Consider the following 23,224-nt stretch of genomic DNA (forward strand, 5'->3'; position numbering starts at 1 on the left):
AAAACAGACAATTTACCAATCCTAAAGAGACTCTGCAGGGATGTGTTACAGCAACTGTCTCAAATGGCCTTATCCCTCTCACCATCTCTGATGACCAGGCTGTCGAAGTAACAAGTGGCTGAATCTTCAATGTCCATAAACAGCAGATTCAGCTCCACGATGGAGTCCGGAGAACGGATTACCCATGAGCACTCAAGGTTGAGCTCATAGGGGTCTGGCCAGTTAGGAGAGAAGAGGAACCTGGGTGTGTCTTCAGGTATAAGGGCTCCACCACAAGCGCCTGGGAACACAAAGGGTAAGGGCACACACACACACACACACACACACACACACACACACACACACACACACACACACACACACACACACAGACACAGACACACACACACACACACACACACACACACACACACATACACACACACACACACACGCACAGATAAAGACAGAGAAAGAATCACTTACATACCACAATAGAGAAATAATCAATATCCATGGGTAAGAAAAACATCCTCACTTTTGAAATATAATTTCATAATTCCCCTACCTGGAGCAATAGTTGGTATTGGTCCTGTGCTCTGGACAGCCGTCCACTCGATTAGGAATCCCCTGCCTCCAATCACATTGTCCGACTTGAACTCCAGTGTCATTGCACTCCCGGTGCTCCTCACTGGGTCAGGCAGGGACAGGCCACAGAACGCGCCCAGGGGTAAGGCATGCACATTGGGTCCATCGAAAATCTGAGAGGTACACAGAGGCAGAGCATGAATTTGATTTTGATATGTGCCCAGTGAAGGAGTACAACCCATTGTTCCTGGTTAGTTTGGGACAGCAGTTAAAGTTCATTCAAACACGTAGTTAAAAGCTCCTCCTGACCATGAAACATTCGTATCGACCTACAAAATAATAAAATACGTTGATACTCTAGGTTAATATTGTAAGGAAACCCTTTTCAGTTTCATATCAAATCTTGTAAGTCTTGGCCTAATGGACAAAAGCTCTTCTTAAGCTCAACTGATAATTGTATATATATTAAATGTATGTTTAGTAGTAATCAGCTTGGCAAAAGCTCAGAAAAGCATACCCTGAGGTTGTCATAGTAGCAGTTAGACAGATCCTCGATGTCAATCTCTAGAAAGCGGAGGCTGATGTAGTAGTCTGAGTCCACAGAGATGGTCCAGCGGTAGTCTGCATTCATGGGGTATGTGCGCGGCCAGAGGGGTGACGCGATCTGTCCTGAGGAGCCAGTGATCTCGTTCCCAAACACTACAAAAGATGATATGATGGGGAGTTCAAGGACAGACACAGGTTATGGATAGGTCACCATTAGCCATTCTAGAAATTCAGTGCTAATATGGCCCACCCCTACAGCCTTTACATTACAGTTTGACCCAGATGAATAGACCTTGGGTGGGCATTGGTAGGGATTTGAGTCTGTGCTCTGTTGATGCTTCCTAACTCTCTTTCTCAGAGTGGCCAGTCCATTATATGCCCCACTATAACTGCTGCTATCCACTAATTACAAAATGGTGAATGCTTTATATTTTCTAAGCAGGTCTACAAGGAAGTGCAGCAACCATTAAAACAAAACAAGGCTGACTTCTGGCAAAAGAGCCCTACATAGTAATACACCATCTTCTAAGAGAACCTTTCAGCCATTGTACTGAGACCATACGACCATGTCTTTAATAGGAGTACTCACAAAGGGAGAAGGTGATCCTGAAGCCAGCTCCACTGACAGAGGCATCAGAGACAAACTTGAGCCAGAGCACGTGGCCAATGACAGAGGTGTAATTGGAGGGGAGGGAGTCCCCACAGAAGCGACCAATCAGAGGACCTGTGGAGTTCGCCTCACGGATTTCCAAGAAGTCATTGTTGCAGTTGGTACTCGCCTGAAGCTGGAACATACTATCAAAACATACAAAGGAAAGACAGTCTTCAGGTTTCATGAACAGCCAGAATTATTGTGCTGTGGGCACGGCATGGTGAGATGAATGAAGGAAGCTCACGTGAAAGACATCTGCAGACGGTTGCCAGGCGAGCTGAAGATTTGCCACACACACTCGATGTTGGGGGGATAGGCGTCGGGGTAGTTGGGACTGTTGAAGGCGCCAGACTCCATATAGAAGTTTCCACCACAACCTGAGATACAGGTTGAGATAAACAAGAGAGAAGAGAAGAGAAGAAGAATAAAGACAGAACATAAAAAAAGAGAATTTTAGACTTGTTGGGTCTCTGATGAACTCAGAAGACATTTCAAATTAAGTATGATCTCCTACTTGAGGTCGAGGCAGCGTAAGTTGCCCTGAAACCCTTCTTTGAGACAGAGGAGTCAGATACGAAGTTGACGACCAGTCCATTGCTGAATGATGTGACTGGGTGAGGGACCTCTGTTCCACAGTATTTTCCTGAAAGGACAAATTCAAGGTGGATTGAGTTCTGGTGTCACAACATCAGTCTTTTAGTATTTTGCAAAACTGAAAAAAAATTATTTATTACTTTTAGCATTTTGTCTTTTTAATTATTGCCTGCTAATTTTGTTAATTCAAATTTAAATAAAAGTCCCTAAACTGTTTATTCTTCCATTCTAAATTATAGGATTTAAGATGATCTGAAAGGCCAAAGTTGAATATTGTGCCTTGGATGTGATGAGATGAGAGCAGGCGTTCTCTGTGGACAAAACAATGAAAAGCTGAGTATCTTTTTACCGACTGATGGTGCCTGGTAGTTATCCCCATCCAAGACCTCCACATAGTCATGGGAGCAGTTGGCATTGACCATCTCCAACTCAAAGTCAGTGAATGACAGGGTCACGTGGTTAACTTCATTGGTTAAAAAAAATAGACAGAATAAAATAGAAGTATGGGCATCAGAATAAGAGTGAAAACAGATGACATGAATATGTACATTGCCAGTATCATTGGCTACGTACATGGCTCCTGAGCTTTGATGATCCAGCTGCAGTTCTGATTGGCTGGGTAAGGGTAAGGATAGCGAGGGGAAGCAATAGCTCCACCAATGTCATCAGCCATAATAGTGGACCCACATGCTGTAACACAACACAGGGATTCAGATTGTTTCCAAAAAGAAAACCATGATGAGATATGAACAAACACCCCAACGGGTATATTTCACTTATTTCAATAACACCTCTGAGTATTTATTCATCATACATTTGCATTGCACATTGCATTTTCCTATAAATGTTGCACTTCATATCATGTTTTGATGTATACAGCAGCATTCACCCGTGGCATTAAATTGCAGAAGGCGACATCATTTCCTTCATGGTAATGTAAATATGAAAATTCATTATCTCATGGTAAGACCCAGGGAACGCTTTGTGTGGGAAAAAAGTTGTGCTCTCTCCCTTTTTGCGTTTGTCAGCAAGAACGTATTTATTGACTTTCGTCACCCATCATGTTTGTCTGCACAGGTTAAAGTAGAGAAAGCTAATATTGAGTGAGCAGGCCTCCTCACCCTCTGAGAAGTGGGCGCTGAAGCCGCGGTGGGCACGGCTGCTGTCGGAGCGGAAGCGGACGTGGATGACGTTACTCGTGGAGCTGATGGCGGCTGGACGCACCGAGCCACAGACCTTCGCCAACAGAGGGAACTCTGCACTCGGGCCGTCATGCATCTACGCCACAGAGGAAGTACATGAAGAAGGAAAGGATGAAAGAAAGAAAGAAAGAATTAGGAAAACGAAGATTCGGGTGAAAATGTCTTTCAGGCCATTTCCAATTGAAAATACAGTTTGCTTCTGTGTAAATGGTACTAGTTGGTCATGAACTGCATTCCAATGTTGGTCTTTTGTTTTTCACTAGATCGGACTACTCGTGCAGACCCTCACTAGATCAGACCACTCGTGCAGACCCTCACTAGAGCAGACCACTCGTGCAGACCCTCACTAGAGCGGACCACTCGTGCAGACCCTCACTAGATCAGACCACTCGTGCAGACCCTCACTAGATCAGACCACTCGATCAGACCCTCACTAGATCAGTTTGGCACCCTGTAGACCCGGGTTCGAGTCCGGGTGGGGTGACCACGCTCTCCCTTCGCTACACAGACTGAGTGATTGTGGTCACCCCTAATAAGTGGTGACAGACATCAGCTACTATGCCAGCTGCTGTTCTGGGAGATGAGTGCATCAGTGCTGCTCAAGACCATAGTTATGAGGTTAGAGTACAACAGCCAAAAAGATGCCAGGACCATGACTATCTTGACGAAGCCTAAAATCCATGAAACCATGCAAAATGCCATGACATAAGGCTATTAAACAACTGTGACCAAAAATGACAAAAACCCTCTTTGCCCATTCAGTCCACATCATGTCTTTTCTGCTGAATCACAGAGAGCCCCATTTTGAAGAGGACTAAAGCAGGACCTCTGGGACAGTTCTATTACTAGTGAGGACATTAGTTATATCCTAGTGAGGTCAGAGGTCAACAGGGGTCATGCACTCACTTCCACATAGTCCCAGTTGCAGGAGGCATGGCTCTCGATGTCCAGGTCTGTGAAGTTGAAGAGGACCCGGTGGCCCTCGTCCACAGTGATGACCCAGGAGCAGTCCACATTGTTGGGGTAGTTGTTGGGGTATGAGGGCGAGTGGATCTCTCCACTGGGGGCATTCACTGCACCACCACAGCCTGAGGAAGACCGTCAAATATACACATACACATGTAGTACACATGTCTGTGAGGTGTATTTTAGTGGGCTACTTTCACATCTGAACTGCTCATAGGCTGTCTGAACTGCTCATAGGCTGTCTGAACTGCTCATACGATGTCTGAATGTCTGAACTGCTCATAGGCTGTCTGAATGTCTGAACTGCTCATAGGCTGTCTGAATGTCTGAATGTCTGAATGTCTGAACTGCTCATAGGCTGTCTGAATGTCTGGGGGGGGCATTTGTGCATGATTTAGGCTGGGCTATGAGATGTGGACATGCATGTATATAAGCAGGTATGTAGTTATGTGCATACTGTATGTAACTGTCTACAAACCTTCTGTTGAAAAATTGGATTTGTGTGTGGTAAGTCTTACCACCATGGATTTCCTCATATTTTGCATTGAACCCACGGCCACTGACGTATGCATCACTCTTGAAGCGGACAGTCATTAGATTGCCCGTGCTGGACACCACTAAGGGGTTACCAGAGGGACGGGTGGTGCAGAGCTGAGCCAGACGTGGGGCCGACAAGTCTGGTCCACCATACACCTGCCAAGGGTCAAGGTTCAAAGGTCATTACATCATTAAAATGCTTTGTGATGTATAGTTTGCAAAGATGTTTGCAAAAATGCTGCAATTTCATCCAAGATCAAGTAGCCTACCATATATCCAAAAATACCATTGCTATTTTGAGACTGATGACCGTATAGTCAGTACATGTGCACAACTGCAAGAACAATGAAGATTGTACAATGTCTGACTGTTTTACAAAGTGGCCCCTACAAAGACTTGTGGACATTAGGGGATGTAGACCTTTGCCTCAGTTTCCCCAACACCAACACCCACACCTCTGAGGAAACAGGAAGTGGCCTGTGAGTCAGTGAGGGATTGTGGGTAGTTTAGTAAAAGGCTGTGTGGCTGTGTGGCTGTGTGGCTGTAGGGTCGTGGTGTGGCTGTGTGGCGGTAGGGCCGTGGTGTGGCGGTGGGCTGTAAGGCCGTGGTGAGGCTGTGGGCTGTGAGGCTGTGTGGCGGTAGGGCCGTGGTGTGGCGGTGGGCTGAGCCGCTGGTAAAGCCAGCTCTCTAAGCTCCGCTTTCTGCCCCGCCAGCTCCACTCAGTGTACCAGTGGCAGTCAGCATTCCAAAGGGCTGAGCAGCACAGCAGCTCTCTCTCTCACACACACACACACACACACACACACACACACACACACACACACACACACACACACAGTCAGACTACTCAACTCAGTGTGGCCAGGATGGTGAGACAGACACACACAATCATCCACAATCAGATACAGTAATTCACACATTGTCACCCTCACACACATACAGAAAACACTCAAACACATAGAGGCATATACACTTACTGCCACTTATACTAAATGCAACACAGTGAACATCTGCATGTTGCGATATAAACACTAAAAATGCAAACACACTTGTGCAGTAATATATGTATAGAAATGGGCTTCAATAAGAGAAACACACACTCACACACACACACACACACACAGACACACACACACACACACACAGACACCCACCCACACACACACACACACACACACACACATACACACACAATCACACAGACACACACACACACAGACACACAAGCTGCTGATGAATGGACTTTGTGTTCCTGTCTTTTTCTCTCTCCCTCTCTCTGTCATTTGTCAATTCAATTCAACAGCAGCCAATGAGGCTTTCATTTCAGATGATCTCTGATTACTGTTGTTCTTTGCCATGAGAGGTTTTTGTAAGCCTCCTAACTTTGTCCTGGTCGTGTTGATGACTACAATATACTGTAAATAACATGTACACTTATATTAGATCTTATATGTCAACAATGTCAGTTTGAAATTATGTTAGTCTTCCCTGACGATAAATTCATATATTTCTATCAGACTGTAAACACTGCATATGTACAGTATCTTGTTGACGCAAGTGTTATCTTTATGACACACTTGGAATGGTTGTGTGTGTGTGTGTGTGTGTGTGTGTGTGTGTGTGTGTGTGTGTGTGTGCATGTGTTTATGCTTGCATACACAAGTACAACATGACATGACTCCCCAGCCTTGGCTGTACCTCCAGCAGGTCAAATGAGCAGTCAGGGTGGTACTCCACGTCAAACTCGTAGATGGTGAGGGTGATGCTGGTGCCTGCCTCCGTCTGGATGTACCAGATGCACTCCCGGTTCTCTGGGTACCTGTCAGGGTAGCCTGGGCTGGTGAAGTTCCCATGTACTCCAGAGAGGTCCCCACCACAACCTGCAGGGGGCAGTGTTGAGTCAATGGCACAAGTAGATATCACCCCTGTCTCCTCTTTTTATGCCAGAAGAATAACAAATATTGACAAATATTTCATGTGAGCCATGCTCTGTTTGCATTGAAATTCAATTCAATTCAATCAATAATTAAGATCAATTCCCTGTCTGGCCAAATATAACTGAAAATCATCATCATCATCATCATCATTATCAATATCGGTAGTCCTTGGTGGTCCATTTCCACAGATGATCAAATCTTCTCAGCAGGAGTTTATTGCCATCCAATAAAATACACATTAAAATGCCTAAATATACACATCATAACTCATTCACACTCAGACAAGAGACAAGAAAGACACACACACACACACACACACACACACACACACAGACAGATACACACACACACAGACACACAAAGACACACACAGACACACACACACACACCCACACGCACACACACAGACACACACACACAGAGACACACACACAGACACACACACACACACACACACAGACACACACCACACCCAAGGCTGCAGTTTAGGCAGCTTGTTTTACGATGGTCGGGGGAGGGCTACTGTATCCCTCCCTGCTGCAGTCAGATGCGCATGACAACCAACATGAACATAGGAGGAATTCTCTTCGGAAGGAATTCTAAGGAGCACAAAACCTGTCAACCTTGGCACCACTCAGAGCAAGTGAAATGTGTTTTTGTCTAGTCAGTACCATCTCTGGCAGTGAGTGCCTGTCATATTCCACCTGGGGAAAAACAAACCATGGTGACTGTGACAAGAGTACCCTCTTCACAGCTCTCCTGTCAGTCGGAAGAAAACAGAGGGCTGCTTTATCATCCCTTCTCTCCTGGAACCTCTCCAATGCTCCCTTCAGGGGTTGGGACTGTGGGAGGGCTCACTTATGATAAATGTGCTGTCACCTTCAACAACCAACAAATCACAAACCTATTCAGTGGCAGATGTGCCTCTCTTACTTGTACAAACTTCACACACACACACACACACACACACACACACACACACACACACACACACACACACACACACACACACACACACACACTCTCTCTCTCTCTCTATCTCTCTCTCTCTTTCTCTCCATTTCACACAAAAACATGCAGTACAAACACACATACAGACACACAAATGTGCACACACACATGCATGCATATTCACACATATTATCCCTATACATGTTTTTTCCCCAAGAAATGACTTTCTTTTGGACCAGCCTCACACTAAATAGTGGTCATCAGGCAGACTAACACTACTCTACTACAAACCTAAAGTAAAAATAACAGCCACCACACCCACATGAAGCACTATGACTCAGAGACTGGAGACCTCTACTCAAAGCCAATTCCCAGTGCACAAATAAACACATTCACACGTATGCTCCTATAAACACATGCATACACAAACTACACACATATCTACAGGCAGAAAGGGAGAGACACACAAAACTCACACAAAATAGATGGCTGAACTGCACTAATACTTTCAAGCTGTCCTCTGATAGCATAGTTTCTTGGTGCTTAATCTGCATATCATATTAATGGACAAAGTCACATTAGTAGCAAATTACAGGTCTGTGAGTTATTACAGATCTGTAAGTTTTGTAAAAATGCAAACTGCAATATTAGTGAAACAAACAGCACACTAGTTAATGTTCTCCTGATGGAGTCTTTGGCTTCAGATTTTCCACAGTCCGTTGTTGGAAAACATGATCTGGGAGGGAACGGAACCACCTCCTCATAGGTCACACATTTCCTCCATATTGTGGCTTCAAAGAATAAATACAAAAAGAGGAAAGAGGAGAGAGAGAGGAAAAGGAGGCAGACGCAAGCTGTAGTAGTGGTGTGTTCGTGTGTGTGTGTGTGTGTGTGTGTGTGTGTGTGTGTGTGTGTGTGTGTGTGTGTGTGTGTGTGTGTGTGTGTGTGTGTGTGACCGCTGGTTCAAGCTGTAGTAGTGGTGTGTGCTTGTGTGTGTGTGTGTGTGTGTGTGTGTGTGTGTGTGTGTGTGTGTGTGTGTGTGTGTGTGTGTGTGTGTGTGCTTGTGTGTGTATTATGTAACTGGTCACTGGTTCCTCTGCCTCCCCTGGGACAGTACTGGCCATATTCCCACATATCATATGACATCATCATCCTGAGACAGAATGCTGGTCACTGACCCCAGCCTCTGCCACCATCTGCTCCATGCATCTCCATGGGCAGTGGGGGCAGTGGTCAGAGGATAGTGCCTGAATTTGGCAAGGAATGATTGGGTAAGTTTAGAAAATAGGAAAACACTCTGAATGTCATGGAAACAGTCTACATGTTTGGGAAACTGACGGTTGCTTTGGAATGTTCGGGAAGGTCAAAGGAGGAAGTGTGACAAAAAAAACTGTGTGTCAAATATGAGCTAAAGAATGACTTGGTGCACAGTGTCATGCTAAAGGAAACACGATAGGTGATACATATGATATCTGTGTTCTGGCATATGGGTTCTGGGTTCTTACCGTTCTGGTACCAAAGCATCCGGAAGCCTGATTGGGACACGGAGGAGTCGGATCGGAACACTACGTGCAGACTGGTGCCAGTGGTGGAGCTGGCAGGAGGCGGGACGTAACCGCAGTATGAGCCAATCAGAGGAGCCTGGGCATTGGGTCCATTATAAAGCTACACAGAGACAGACAGAACAGGCCAGTCAGATCTAAAATTCATGTAATAAGTAATTTATTGATTAACTAATTAAGTTTAAAAGCAGCCACAACCACTACAGAAGGTGATATGTATTATGTACTATGTACATTCCATTTAAAAGGAGATAGAGGCTTCCTGAATGTGTTCTTGACTGTTATTCATAATGAAAAAGGATATGAGCTGAGGTAACATTGAAAGAACTCATTCTGAAAATAATGCCCTATGAAGCCCTTAGGTTTCACTGTATACCAAAGGACTCACCAAGAGACCAAACAAAACAAGACATGGCTGGATAGATAAGCAATAACGTAACTAATGGAGTTTATTTTGATTTTAAGTTCAAGTAAAATGCCCTCACACCCACTCTTGCATCCATGGGGGTGAGATAATTACAATGAGCTTCTTCATCGGGGTATTCTACTGAGATCTTACATGTGAAGAGGAGGGAGGGTTGGGGAGGTCCTAATTTACCTCTGACAGTCACAGGAGAGAGGGGAATAGGATACAATATATATACGTACGTGTGTGTGTTTGTGTGTGTGTGTGTGTGTGTGTGTGTGTGTGTGTGTGTGTGTGTGTGTGTGTGTGAATGTCTACAGCAGGCTGTGTGGGCGACTAACACACAAAAGAAGTGTCACATTGCCTCCATTTAAGTTCTGCTGACACCTGTCAACCCTGCAACACAAAGCGAACACCTGATAAGAGATGGCTATCTTTCCACGGAGCGGAACATGTCTGAGCTGTGATGTCATGTTCTCCAGAGGTGACTGCACTGGCTGTCTAGAGCCTTGGCAGAGTCTGTCCACAGACCCTAGAACTCCAGACAAGTGACAACACGATCACCCAGCATGACACCATGGATACAAAACATCTACCGGTAGGTGAGTGCAAACAGTACAGCCACATAAACAACGCAGTGTGACTGAATTCTTTGTGTTTTTATGTGATCTTATCAACCTATTCTTATCCTTTTTTTAATTCATGCTTCATTTCACAATATCAAATATAAAGAATGAGTGTTGAGCCAGAACTGGAAGACCTTTCTCCGTGCAACTTGAATATTTCAAAGGCCCCCACAGGTTTGCTTTAATAAAAGAGGGAACAGAGAATTAGGAGAGAGGATATGAGCACACAGCGATACAATCTTTCTTTTGCCTCAGAGGTAAAATGAGCTATATTAGGAAAAAGGCTTTTTCACATTATTCCAAAAGATGGCCCAGACTCCCTTTGAGAAGCAGGGCTGCACAGTCAGGCTCAGCTGCGGAGGCAGAAGCTCTCCTGTCAGTCTGGTTATTAGGCCCTCTGATTAATGTAGCATAATGAGAGAGACGCTGGTTGCCATGAACAGAGAACAAGGGAAAGGTCACATAAGGTCACTGCACACCATTCATATATGGGTATCAACCGTCTACTCTATTTGATAGGAAACATAATGAAATTATTTGTTTGTGACCAAATAGGGAAATGTTTAAGCATATCTTGATGAAGCAGTACTTGCTTCAAGACTTGCAGAACGCAGGGTATTTTGATAAAGTTGATTGTTATGGCAAAGCTGAAGGATGTTCAGACTGATGCAGTTACTAGAGCACACATTCCAAGCATGGGAAGTCATCCTGTTGCAACATACTGCATGACGTCACCACAGGGGTGGGAGAGTGTGTGGGGTAGATAAACAGGGGTAGATAAAAAAAAGGCTTTTTAGCTAAATCCAGCTGTCCCACACACACACACACACACGCTCACACACACACACAGAGTGAGAGAGAGACAGAGCGAGAGAGAGAAAGGGAGGGAGGGAGGAAGCCTGCACACGTTTCCAGGACCGTGGTCTTCAGTTACCCTCATCCAGGGGCCCTATGATGTCATTTGTGTTGGGGTAACCATGGAGACTGGCAAGACAAGGAACAACTCTCAGGCTCTATTGTGGACAGGGTGGACTGCGCAGTGTTTTCTTTAAAGGAAAAAAAAAGACCCTTCCAAAGAACGGATAAACTGTAATTCCATGACTGCACAAAAAGAACGGCAGTGATGTGAGTGTCTCAGAGCCTTTCATTACAGCAGCAGCCTAAGACAAGAGCTCTGCTCTGGAATCCAAACGGCATGAAAGAGAAAAGTCTATAAAAGCCTCTGGGAATGATTCAGTCCCTCATCACAATACAGGCCCCACAAAGGCCTCAGTGAAGGCTCACAAATAGCCTGGAGAAAGTCACTCTTTACGGGGAAGGACTTTGTTTTGGGTAGACAACACTGCCGAGGTTTTCCCCGTGAACATTGAAAACAAAAATGTGGAATCTAACTTCAAGTACTGGGGGTCTCGGTCCATAACACTGCAGCTCACAGTTGAGGGCTGAATCTCACCTTCACGTAATCATAGTTGCAGGAAGATGAGGTCGACTCCAGGTCAAAGGCCATGAAGGTGTAGTTGATGGTGTTGCCCATGGTGGTATTGATGGTCCAGCTGCAGGAGGAGTGGTGGGGGTAGTTGTTGGGGTAGTTCAAAGACTCTATGAAGCCTCGGCTCCGGTTGGCTACGAAAATACCCTGGCACACTAGAGAGAGGAAATATAGACAGATAGTTAACGTACAAGCAAGGGATTGCAAGGAGAATGTTAATTTATGAAACATCATTCTCCAAAAAGTCACATTTTAAACTTGAACTGCTCAGTTCATCAACGGGCGTTCACAGTTAAATTAAAACCTTTATACAATTAAAATGTACAAAAACAAAACACACACAAAAGCTTCACTGTGCCAAGGCAGTGTGTTTGTTTGCTGAGAGCTTTTGACCATGCTGTAAACCCCCTAAGTGCTTTTGATTAGAGAACAGAAAATGCCAGGGCGGCATGAAGCTGGAGCCAAGCTGGCAAAAGCACCTCTGGGGAACAAAGGAAGACGGACATTCCTGGACTGACATTGCAGTCTCGGAGCCACGACTTCCAGAAAGTTCCATTTGAGAGGGCTCTAAAGAGCACCGAAGCTGCACACTGCCTACTGTTCGTCTTTTAAAGAGGGGCCACCCTTGCTGTCAGCTCCATCTGACCCCGACTCTCCTCCTGTCTGAAGCCCCTCAGACCCAAACAGGGCCACACAGCTTGGCCTAATCCTCTAGGAGACCACAGAGGTGAAACATGGCACAATCTGTTCAAGAGAAATGTTCTGCTATATCTTATATAATAACTGAACTCTGACTGCTGTACATTTTTACACTGATAAAAACTAAGTTATGACACCTCACAGTCCCTCCCAGGCTCCACTTCTCTTCTCTTACCACCCCCCACCTCTCTCCTATTACTCTCTTTTCCCTCAGACTCTCTCTCTCTTTCTCATGACCTCACCACACATTCTATAGGCTAAAGAGATGCACTATAGTCATGCCGACACCTCAGCAACCCTGAGGAGCCAGTGGAGCAGCGGGAGGAGGCCCCTTTCATGATGTGATGCACTGCTCTCCCTCAGTCTAATGAAACCAATCTATCTCACCCGCACTGGGTTCACGCTGGGTTTACCCTGTCAACAAGTAAACAACAGGGTCCTTTTCACCATTAATGTGGGTGCAGAGTTACTGAAGGCAAGGAGGGAGAAACCAAAATGGTACATCATGCGGAATACTTTGTTAAAATGTGGGTGGTTATTATAAATCAATCATTCATCCTCTCTGTAAATGTTAGGTCCAAGATGAACGACAGAGCTTGTGCATATGCGTGCTGTAAATAGTTTTTTTTGTGTTTTTCATTGTTTTTTGTAGATGTGCATTCCTTGCCGAAATTTCTTGAATAGACTCAACAGTGCATAAGCAACCATTGTTCTGCAGAAATTTGCTCAACAAATAAATCAGGCATTTAATAAAGAGGTTTTAGTCTGAATTAGAAGAAACCATCAAAATGGCTGTGGGAACATGGCCACTGGTGTCTGGACCATAACAATGTGTCTAGGTTCTGTGTGTGTGTGTGTGTGTGTGTGTGTGTGTGTGTGTGTGTGTGTGTGTGTGTGTGTGTGTGTGTGTGTGTGTGTGTGTGTGTGTGTGTGTGTGTGTGTGTGTGTGTGTGTGTGTGTGTGTGTGTGTGTGTGTGTGTGTGTGTGTATTTATACGTACTGGTGTTGTATGAGGCGAGGAAGCCCCCTGCCCCAATGCTGCTGTCGGTACGGAGCTTCACATACAGATGCTCCTTGCTTGAGTTGATGGAGGCAGGCAGCTGAGACCCACACAGCTGAGCCAACTGAGGAGCATTAGTGCTGTTCCCATCATACACCTGAAAGAAAGAAAAGAAAAGGGGTATACAGACAGAAACAGGAAGTAGGAGGAGGTTATGAATCTGGGGCCTAGGGGGTTGGCTTGATGCAGGTGGAGCTGGACTCACTGCTAGGTAGTCATAGGCGCAGTTCGAGCTGCTCTCCAGGTGGAAGTCACTGAAGTTGATGGTGAGGCGGCTCCCCGCATTGGTCTTGATGAGCCAGTAGCACTCAGCATTGGGGTGGTAAGGGAGTGGGTAGCCGGGGGAGGAGAACCCACCGCCGGTGGTGGTGAGAGTACCTCCACAGCCTGACAGAGGATGTAGAGATGAATTTAGAGAGATCAGGCTTCTCAGACAGCAGAGTCTTCAAGATATATACACACACACACACACACACACACACACACACACATACACATACACACACACACACACACACACACACACACACACACACAAACACACACACACACACTGGTTTCACACCAGGTCTAATGGCCTGATAGCAAATGAACATGGATGCCTGAACCTGTGTATGAGAGTGCTACGGGTTGACTTTGAAGGCACCATCAACTGGCTAGTGTTGGTGCAGTGGTAACGACTTTAGAAATGGCTGCTTTTACAAAAACACACACACACACACACACACACACACACACACACACACACACAACACACACACACACACACACACACACACACACCTGTCTGTGAGCCATCCCAATGAGCACGGAATCCCATCCGAGTGACAGACAGGTCCGATCGGAACTTGATCCACATGCGGTTGCTGTGAGAGACTGTTATGGGTGGCTTGTTGGTTGAACAGTATCGCCCAATCAGAGGGGAGGTCTCATAGCCTCCATCCCTGCAAAGAGTAAACCATTTTATCATGAAAGCTCTCTAACTATTTCATACCATCCCATGGATCTATGAATGCATGAATGTATACACATCTGTAGTACATGGCAATAAACATTGTATCCATCTTTATTCTTTATATCTGTACATGCAAAGCTGTATTATAAGTATTACGTATAGGTAAACTCTTTCATGCTTTCCATGCAATCACCTACCTGATCTCCACATAATCAAAGTTGCAGCTTGAAGTTTGAGAGCCCTCCAGTTGAAAGTGAGTGAAGTTGAGCATGATCTGCATGTTGACGGCCACAATGATCTTGAACACACACTCACGGTTCGTGGGGTAATAACTGGGGAAGTTGGGGGAGAACAGTTCCCCTGTGGGCGTGGTGAAGACCTCACTACAGTCTGCAGGTGGGGACAATGGATGAAGGTCAGGGGTGAAAGGTCAGGGGTGATCCCTCTTAAGGTTTCCACTATTAGTGGTATGGGTAAGGTCTTACCTCTAGATGTTTCCCTACTAGAAATATAGTTGAAACATTTGTCTGACAAATGCTGTCTCTTTAATATTAGGAAACCGTGAAGCAGATTCATTGTTACACCAGGTTCTATTGCTCGTAGCTTGACTATTCTCTCCCTTGTACGTCGCTTTGGACAAAAGTGTCTGCTAAATGACTAAATGTAAATATGAATGTAAATGTGAAGCAGTGCTACCTGTAGAGGCGTTGAATGACACATAGCTGACAGAGAAGCCTTCGGTTGCCGTGCTGGAGTCCGAGACAAAAAGGAGGGTCATCATGTTGTCTGTGCTGGTCAGAGATGGAGGTACTGACCGGCCGCAGTATCTGGAGGGGGGGGGGGACGACAAAGGGTCAGAGGTTGACTGCTTGTTACAGAAGACATGGGCAGGATAGAAAAAGAGCCAATGAAAACATTGAATAAGATGACAAGTATACTATTCCAACAGAAGATGAAGATTCCGTGATGGTAGTCTACCTTCCGAGTAGTGTCCCGGTCTGCGCTGTGCCATTGTCATACACCTCCACATAGTCATATCTGCAGTCCTGGTGGTACTCCAGATTGAAGGAGGTGAATGACATGCGGATGAGGTTGCCGGGGGTGACAGAGATGTACCAGGTGCAGTTGGCCCCATGCGGGTAGCTAGTGGGGTGACCAGGACTATTGAACGAGCCACTGGGATCTGTTAGTGTGTCTCCACAACCTGTTGGGGATATAAGAACCAATTGCATGGGTGACAGATATCTTTATTTCACACAGCTACTCTAAGTGTCATCATGGACACCTACTCATCTACTGTCTTCTGATCTCTGCATCAGATCATGAAAGGAACTGTGTGAGCCTACATTTCTACAGTAAAGTACACTTATTAAAGTAAAGTAAAGTACACTAAGTAAAGTAAAGTAAAGTACACAAAGTAAAGTAAAGTAAAGTACACAAAGTAAAGTGTATGTGAACAATGAATATGGTGAGAGGCGTATAGAGACATTGGTGATGGTTCCTGGATGGAATCCAGCTCAGTACCTTCTATAAAGGAGGCATACTCAGCAGTGAATCCCAGGTTGGAGACGGATGAGTCTGTTTTGAAGCGGATGTACATTGATCTCTGTGTAGACTCCAGCATCGGCGGCATTTGGGTTCCGCAGTAATGGCCAATCAGAGGAGAGCTGGCAGAGGAGCCATCCCTAACCTATGGATAAAATGGGATTGAATTCATGATACTTACAATTGAACAGATTTGACATTGTTACATGCGAAATCATTTGGACTACCTTTGTATGTGCCATATACTTTCATTTAACTTTGTAATGGAAACAAGGCATTGCTTTGTTACACAGGACACTACACATAACATCCTGCAATATATATTACATGTAATCAAATGACAGTAGCATTTGTTTTTATCAGTAGTGAGGAAATAATTCTATGACCATCGGTTTGCAAGACAGGTAAAGTAATAAAGATAAAGGATGGGGGGGTTTGGGACTGGGGCTATATATACTGTATATACAGTATATACTGTATATATATATGTATATATTTATATATATATTGGCCATACCTCAACATAGTCGAACCGACAGGTGGAGCCTCCCTCAATGTCAAAAGTGAGGAAGGTGAGGGTACTAGCGTAGCCCGGAGGCTGGTTGATGACCCACTCACACTCCTTGTTGTGGGGGTATGCGCCAGGGTGGAATGGAGTGCGGATCTGACCAGTGCCCGAGAGGGTGCCACCACAAGCTGTGGGGTGGGCGACACAGAGGGAACACATTGTTGGAGGAAAGTTACCAATAAACAGCATATGAAGAGTGATACAAACACAAACACAAACACAAAACACAAACAAAAAACAATACAATACGACTACTATCTGTGTTCAAACAACACCAATTCTTTTCAATAGTATTATTAACAGTGACGTTTGACAGTCTGGAGACGTTTATGGACTGAGAGGTTTATGTTTAATCTGACACTAGCCTCATTTCCCCTTTCTTTCTGTTGCTCTCAACCCTCCCTCTCTATCTCTCTCCCCCTTCTCTCTCTCTCTCCCCCGCTCTCTCTCTCTCTCTCCCCCTTCTCCTCGACTTGCCTGACTGCATGATGAATATGTATGATTTCATGTATGTGCATGCTGCTCTGAATTGCCGCCCTGCTAATCATACATGCAGGAGCCCAGGGCCTGGGTGTCAGAGAAGGTGACGGTCTCTGCAGGGGAGGTATGGGGGGTGGCAATCTAATAAAAGCATAGTGCGGGTGAGAGCCTTTGAGTGGGGAGGAGGGAGAGGGTTTCTAAGAGGGGAAGCATGGGCCCCTTGAGAGATGGATGGTGGGATTTAATGCAGACCAGCATTCAAATCAGACCAGCTCTTGCTGTGCTCTGTGGCTGGGGAACACGCTAGATCAGAGCAGAAGTGCTGGCCAAGCAGAAAAGCATCTATTAATTCAAGAGAGGTGGGAAATCTCCATGTGTACTGGGAGTGGTAGTGTTACACATGTACAACACACACATACACAGAATACACACACACACACACACACACACACAAAAGCAGACACACATGCAATATAGAGATAGGGAGGACAGTTTTTGCTAGATTTACAGCTCTTTCCAAACTGGATTTGTTCCTTTGCGTAGGTGTAGCAGTACTTGGGGACTTAAAATGGTGTCTGTACATGTAATTGCAGCTGTACTATTATTTTGCCATTCAAATAGTTGGTGAAACTGCTGTATGTGATATCAAACACAAAAGGAAGTGCAATAGCATGGAAATTGCCTTTAGCCAAGAACCCATTGTTTTTTGTAATGCAGTCGTTTTCAGATGTTGCTTAAGTCTGTGTCAGTCTCTTCATGATGAAAGGTTAAGTTACAATCAATCTTACAGATCTTGATTACATATGTACTGACGTATGCTGTCATAGCTGTATGTGTATGTATGCTACATTTGTTTGCATCCTACATCACTTCCTTTATTGTAAAAATGGCACATTTATTATTGTCACTATATCCATGGTCCTCAGTATCCTTTTCAAAAATTAAGTTCTAAGTTGTAAGTTCTAAGTTGCTCACCGACTTCATACATGGCTCTGAACCCAGCGCGAGTGACAGACCCGTCAGACTTGAAGCGGATCCAGAGGCTGCTGGACCTGGAGGTGATGGGAGCTGGCAGGGTGGAGCCACAGTACTTTCCTATGAGTGGGTCTGTCTCACTAGTACCATCACGGACCTGAAGGACACCCACACATGTATAGCAATAAAACATCAACGTATATGCATCTACACACATGCACTTTCAGACACTTGTGTGTCTCTGTCACACACACACACTAATTAACTATTGAATACCTAATGCACATAGACATATTCCAAAACACTATCCAACTAAACTACTAAAGCACATAGATGCACACTTGCACACATACACACACACACACACACACACACACATACATGCAAACTCGCACACATACGCACACACAAACACACACACACACATACATGCACACTTGCATACATACACACAGCCCAATGGTTTTGTTTTGCTAGGACAATTAAGCCCCCGAGCAGATCCCCCGAGATCAAGCAAGCACACACACACACCGACCGATTTTATTTACAAGGTACTCCAAAAATCTCCTGAGCTTTTTTTCACTCTCACTCTTGCTCTTTCACTCTCCCTCTCCCTCTCCCTCTCCCTCTCTCTCTCTCTCTCTCTCTCTCACATAACTTTTGCAAGATACTCCCCAAATCTCAGACACACACCCGTAGACATATGCATGTCCTACCTCCACATAATCAAAGGTGCAGACACTGTGGCTCTCCAGTAGACATATGCATGTCCTACCTCCACATAATCAAAGGTGCAGACACTGTGGCTCTCCAGGTCCATGTGTGTGAAGTTGAGGGCCACGGTCTCCCCGGGAGGCATCCTGATGATGTAGATGCATTGACGGTTGTGGGCATAGTTGTTGGGCCAGTTGGGTGAGATGATGATGCCCTCGCTCTCTGTGAACGTGCCCCCACATCCTGGGTCAGCTAAAGCACACACACACACACACACACACACTTCAATGATCTCACATGAACATTAAATCAATACAGTTTTCAGTATCATTCACCCTTTTATAAGGCCTAGACTTCATGTTTTATAAAGCTCTCAAGTCTACAAGCCCACTAATCATAAGACGTTTAAATAAAAAATGGTGAAAAGCTACAGATTGCATGTATTGCATCTGGCAGAACCCTCTGGTTCTTGTATATGGGTCTGTGTTCACTGTTGCTTAAGTCATTGCAATATATCTAAAGACGTATAATAATCTAAAGACCCGACTGCAGTACTCACATGGAGAGGTGGTGTAGGTGAGGTGGAAGCCGCGGTCGCTAACGCTGAAGTCCGAGTGGAAGTGGATCCAGGCTGCTGGGCCCGTGGTTCTCAGAGGGGGTGGAGAACCCGTGGTACAGTACTTCCCCAGGACCGGATCCCCAGGAAGCAGCCCATCTTTTATCTAGAACACAGCGGACGTTAGGCCCAGTGAGATTGGGATTAGGAGATTAGGATTGGACACGAAGCACACCCTCTTCTGTCTCTGATGGTTTCATGAGTTTTCATACACCTACTGTACATGTCAAAATGTAAACTCTTTGTGTCCTGTAATTAGTGTCACTGCTTGCTACACTCTGATAACGCTTAAGCCGAATGTGTAAGCAGAGTTCTGTCATGTGTTTTATACGTGGAACTCTCACCTAGCCTAGTAGAACCAGACAAACATTCAGTGCATGAATAGAATCCCAGCACACACTTAGCTGAGAGAGGAAGGTGGGCAAACCCAGGTGGGCAGACCCAGGTGGGTAGAGCGGACCCAGGCTAATTCTAATTCTCACCTCCAAGAAGTCAAAATTGCAGTTGGGGTGCTGCTCCAGACTGAGCGTGCCGAAGGCGAAGGTGATGAGAAGCCCCGGGTTCACATCCACCGACCAATAGCAGTCTCGGTTGGGTGGGTAGTTGCCAGGGTAACCAGGTGAGTTGATGGCGCCGTAGGTGTCGGTCAGTTCCCCACCACACACTGAGGAAGGAAAATGAGAATATGATATGAGAAATGCCTTTAAAGCACTGAATTGTGGAACAGTAACTTTCAGGTCAATACATGCATCTTCCACATATCACAGCCATAATGCTAGCGAAGGAGTCCCTACCAGGTGTTCTGGACTCCCAGGCAACAGTGAAGCCTCCAGCATTCACAGAGCTGTCGGATCGGAACCAGAAGTAGAGGGAATTGTGGGAGCTGAAGAGCTCCGCGGGGGCGGCGCTGCCGCAGTATTTCCCAATCATGTAGCCGGAGGCGCTTTCACCGTCATGGATCTGCAGGAAGTCAAAGGTGCAGGTGGCGCTGTTCTCCAGGTGGAAGTATGGGAAGGTGATCCTAACAATCTGAGAACACACAGACAAAAAAAAAGAAATCATTGTAGCATATACTGTAGCACTTTATATATTTATTAATATCTTATATATTTATTCATATTTTAACATGACATGGAAGTGGCATTTTGAAAATTGTGAGGCTAAAAGGGTGGACAGGCTATGCAAACCTTGCTTGAGTCGACTCTGATGACCCAGGCACAGCTGACCTGGTGTGGGTACTGATCATGGCCAGGGTTAGTGGGATAGCTAAAGGTCCCAGCAGGACCAGTGAGGACCCCACCACACTCTACAACACAAAACAGTACCGAGGACTAAGAGGAGATACACACATCAGACCAGCAGGACCAGTGAGGACCCCACCACACTCTACAACACAAAACAGCACTGAGGACTAGAGATACACATGTCAGGATAAACACATGATAAGAGACGACGCTGATACACGTGCATTTGCCCCATAAACACAGACAAACATAATGTTCTCAAACTGGCCATAAATATCATAGCAGAATATATGGCACATGAATTCAGTGTCACACACGCGCACACACACACACACACACACACACACACACACACACACACACACACACACACACACACACACACACACACACACACACACACACACCTTGCTGGGGTGTCTGGCACAGCGGGCCTGTCCACTGGTTGGTGCAGGTGCAGGAGAACCCGTTGATGCCATCTGCGCAGGTGCCCCCGTTCTGGCAAGGGTTGCTGGCACACTCATTCACATTCTGGTCACAGTTGGTGCCCGACCAGCCTGGATCACAGGTGCATATGTATCCAGTGGTGGTGCTCTACACACAAATGAAAGAATAAACAAAAGGATAGAAACAATATAGTGCACAGTAGTTACACACTACTATCAACACTTATCTGATACGCTTGGTAAAACATCTCTTGTGTCTATAAGGGTAAAACCAAAATGCTTAATGACATGAATGTATGTTGGTACTTTCTTTTTCAGATTAAGAAGCATTCATCTCTTAAATTGTGATCGTGTGAGCTTGCGCCACACCAATTTGTGTGTGTGTGTGTGTGTGTGTGTGTGTGTGTGTGTGTGTGTGTGTGTGTGTGTGTGTGTGTATGTGTGTAATCATTTACACGTGGGTTTTCACACATGAAGTCTGAGGGAGCAGCTGCCATTGAGGCAGACACACACTCACCACACACTGTCCATTGACACACACTCACCACACACTCACCACACACCGTCCATTGACACACACTCACCACACACTGTCCATTGACACACACTCACCACACACTGTCCATTGACACACACTCACCACACACTGTCCATTGACACACACACTCACCACACACTGTCCATTGAGACACACTCACCACACACTGTCCATTGACACACACACTCACCACACACTGTCCATTGACACACACACTCACCACACACTGTCCATTGACACACACTCACCACACACTGTCCATTGACACACACACACACACACACACACACACACACACACACACTCACCACACACTCACCACACACTGTCCATTGACACACACTCACCACACACTGTCCATTGACACACACACTCACCACACACTGTCCATTGACACACACACTCACCACACACTCTTCATTGACACACACTCACCACACACTGTCCATTGACACACACACTCACCACACACTGTCCATTGACACACACTCACCACACACTGTCCATTGACACACACACTCACCACACACTGTCCATTGACACACACTCACCACACACTGTCCATTGACACACACACTCACCACACACTGTCCATTGACACACACACTCACCACACACTGTCCATTGACACACACTCACCACACACTGTCCATTGACACACACACTCACCACACACTGTCCATTGACACACACACTCACCACACACTGTCCATTGACACACACTCACCACATACTGTCCATTGACACACACTCACCACACACTGTCCATTGACACACACTCACCACACACTGTCCATTGACACACACACTCACCACACACTGTCCATTGACACACACTCACCACACACTGTCCATTGACACACACTCACCACACACTGTCCATTGACACACACTCACCACACACTGTCCATTGACACACACTCACCACACACTGTCCATTGACACACACTCACCACACACTGTCCATTGACACACACTCACCACACACTGTCCATTGACACACACACTCACCACACACTGTCCATTGAGACACACTCACCACACACTGTCCATTGACACACACACTCACCACACACTGTCCATTGACACACACACTCACCACACACTGTCCATTGACACACACTCACCACACACTGTCCATTGACACACACACACACACACACACACACACACACACACACACACACACACTCACCACACACTCACCACACACTGTCCATTGACACACACTCACCACACACTGTCCATTGACACACACACTCACCACACACTGTCCATTGACACACACTCACCACACACTGTCCATTGACACACACACTCACCACACACTGTCCATTGACACACACTCA

At 45.7% G+C, this 23,224-nt stretch overlaps 1 protein-coding gene across 1 annotated transcript in view; it reads right to left on the reverse strand.

The window, feature by feature from the left end:
• Positions 1-23,224, reverse strand: part of cubn (cubilin (intrinsic factor-cobalamin receptor)) — a 52,780-nt gene that overhangs the window by 19,359 nt on the left and 10,197 nt on the right. Inside the window, exons 12-40 of the mRNA XM_031584361.2 lie at positions 21,299-21,485; positions 20,835-20,953; positions 20,442-20,676; positions 20,130-20,311; positions 19,591-19,753; positions 19,093-19,283; positions 18,318-18,474; positions 16,812-16,990; positions 16,274-16,439; positions 15,728-15,953; positions 15,446-15,576; positions 14,947-15,139; positions 14,578-14,738; positions 14,000-14,181; positions 13,735-13,891; positions 12,000-12,190; positions 9,458-9,617; positions 6,763-6,944; positions 5,046-5,220; positions 4,468-4,649; positions 3,481-3,637; positions 2,933-3,049; positions 2,709-2,822; positions 2,280-2,408; positions 2,010-2,142; positions 1,703-1,908; positions 1,085-1,266; positions 548-740; positions 83-280 (exon numbers count right to left, since the gene is read on the reverse strand). Of these exons, the coding sequence (XP_031440221.1) occupies positions 83-280; positions 548-740; positions 1,085-1,266; positions 1,703-1,908; positions 2,010-2,142; positions 2,280-2,408; positions 2,709-2,822; positions 2,933-3,049; positions 3,481-3,637; positions 4,468-4,649; positions 5,046-5,220; positions 6,763-6,944; positions 9,458-9,617; positions 12,000-12,190; positions 13,735-13,891; positions 14,000-14,181; positions 14,578-14,738; positions 14,947-15,139; positions 15,446-15,576; positions 15,728-15,953; positions 16,274-16,439; positions 16,812-16,990; positions 18,318-18,474; positions 19,093-19,283; positions 19,591-19,753; positions 20,130-20,311; positions 20,442-20,676; positions 20,835-20,953; positions 21,299-21,485 (4,948 nt within the window). The remainder of the gene's footprint in view (positions 1-82; positions 281-547; positions 741-1,084; positions 1,267-1,702; positions 1,909-2,009; positions 2,143-2,279; positions 2,409-2,708; positions 2,823-2,932; positions 3,050-3,480; positions 3,638-4,467; positions 4,650-5,045; positions 5,221-6,762; positions 6,945-9,457; positions 9,618-11,999; positions 12,191-13,734; positions 13,892-13,999; positions 14,182-14,577; positions 14,739-14,946; positions 15,140-15,445; positions 15,577-15,727; positions 15,954-16,273; positions 16,440-16,811; positions 16,991-18,317; positions 18,475-19,092; positions 19,284-19,590; positions 19,754-20,129; positions 20,312-20,441; positions 20,677-20,834; positions 20,954-21,298; positions 21,486-23,224) is intronic.

The sequence above is a fragment of the Clupea harengus genome, chromosome 17 (assembly GCF_900700415.2).
Source record: "Clupea harengus chromosome 17, Ch_v2.0.2, whole genome shotgun sequence".
NCBI classification, from domain to species: domain Eukaryota; kingdom Metazoa; phylum Chordata; class Actinopteri; order Clupeiformes; family Clupeidae; genus Clupea; species Clupea harengus.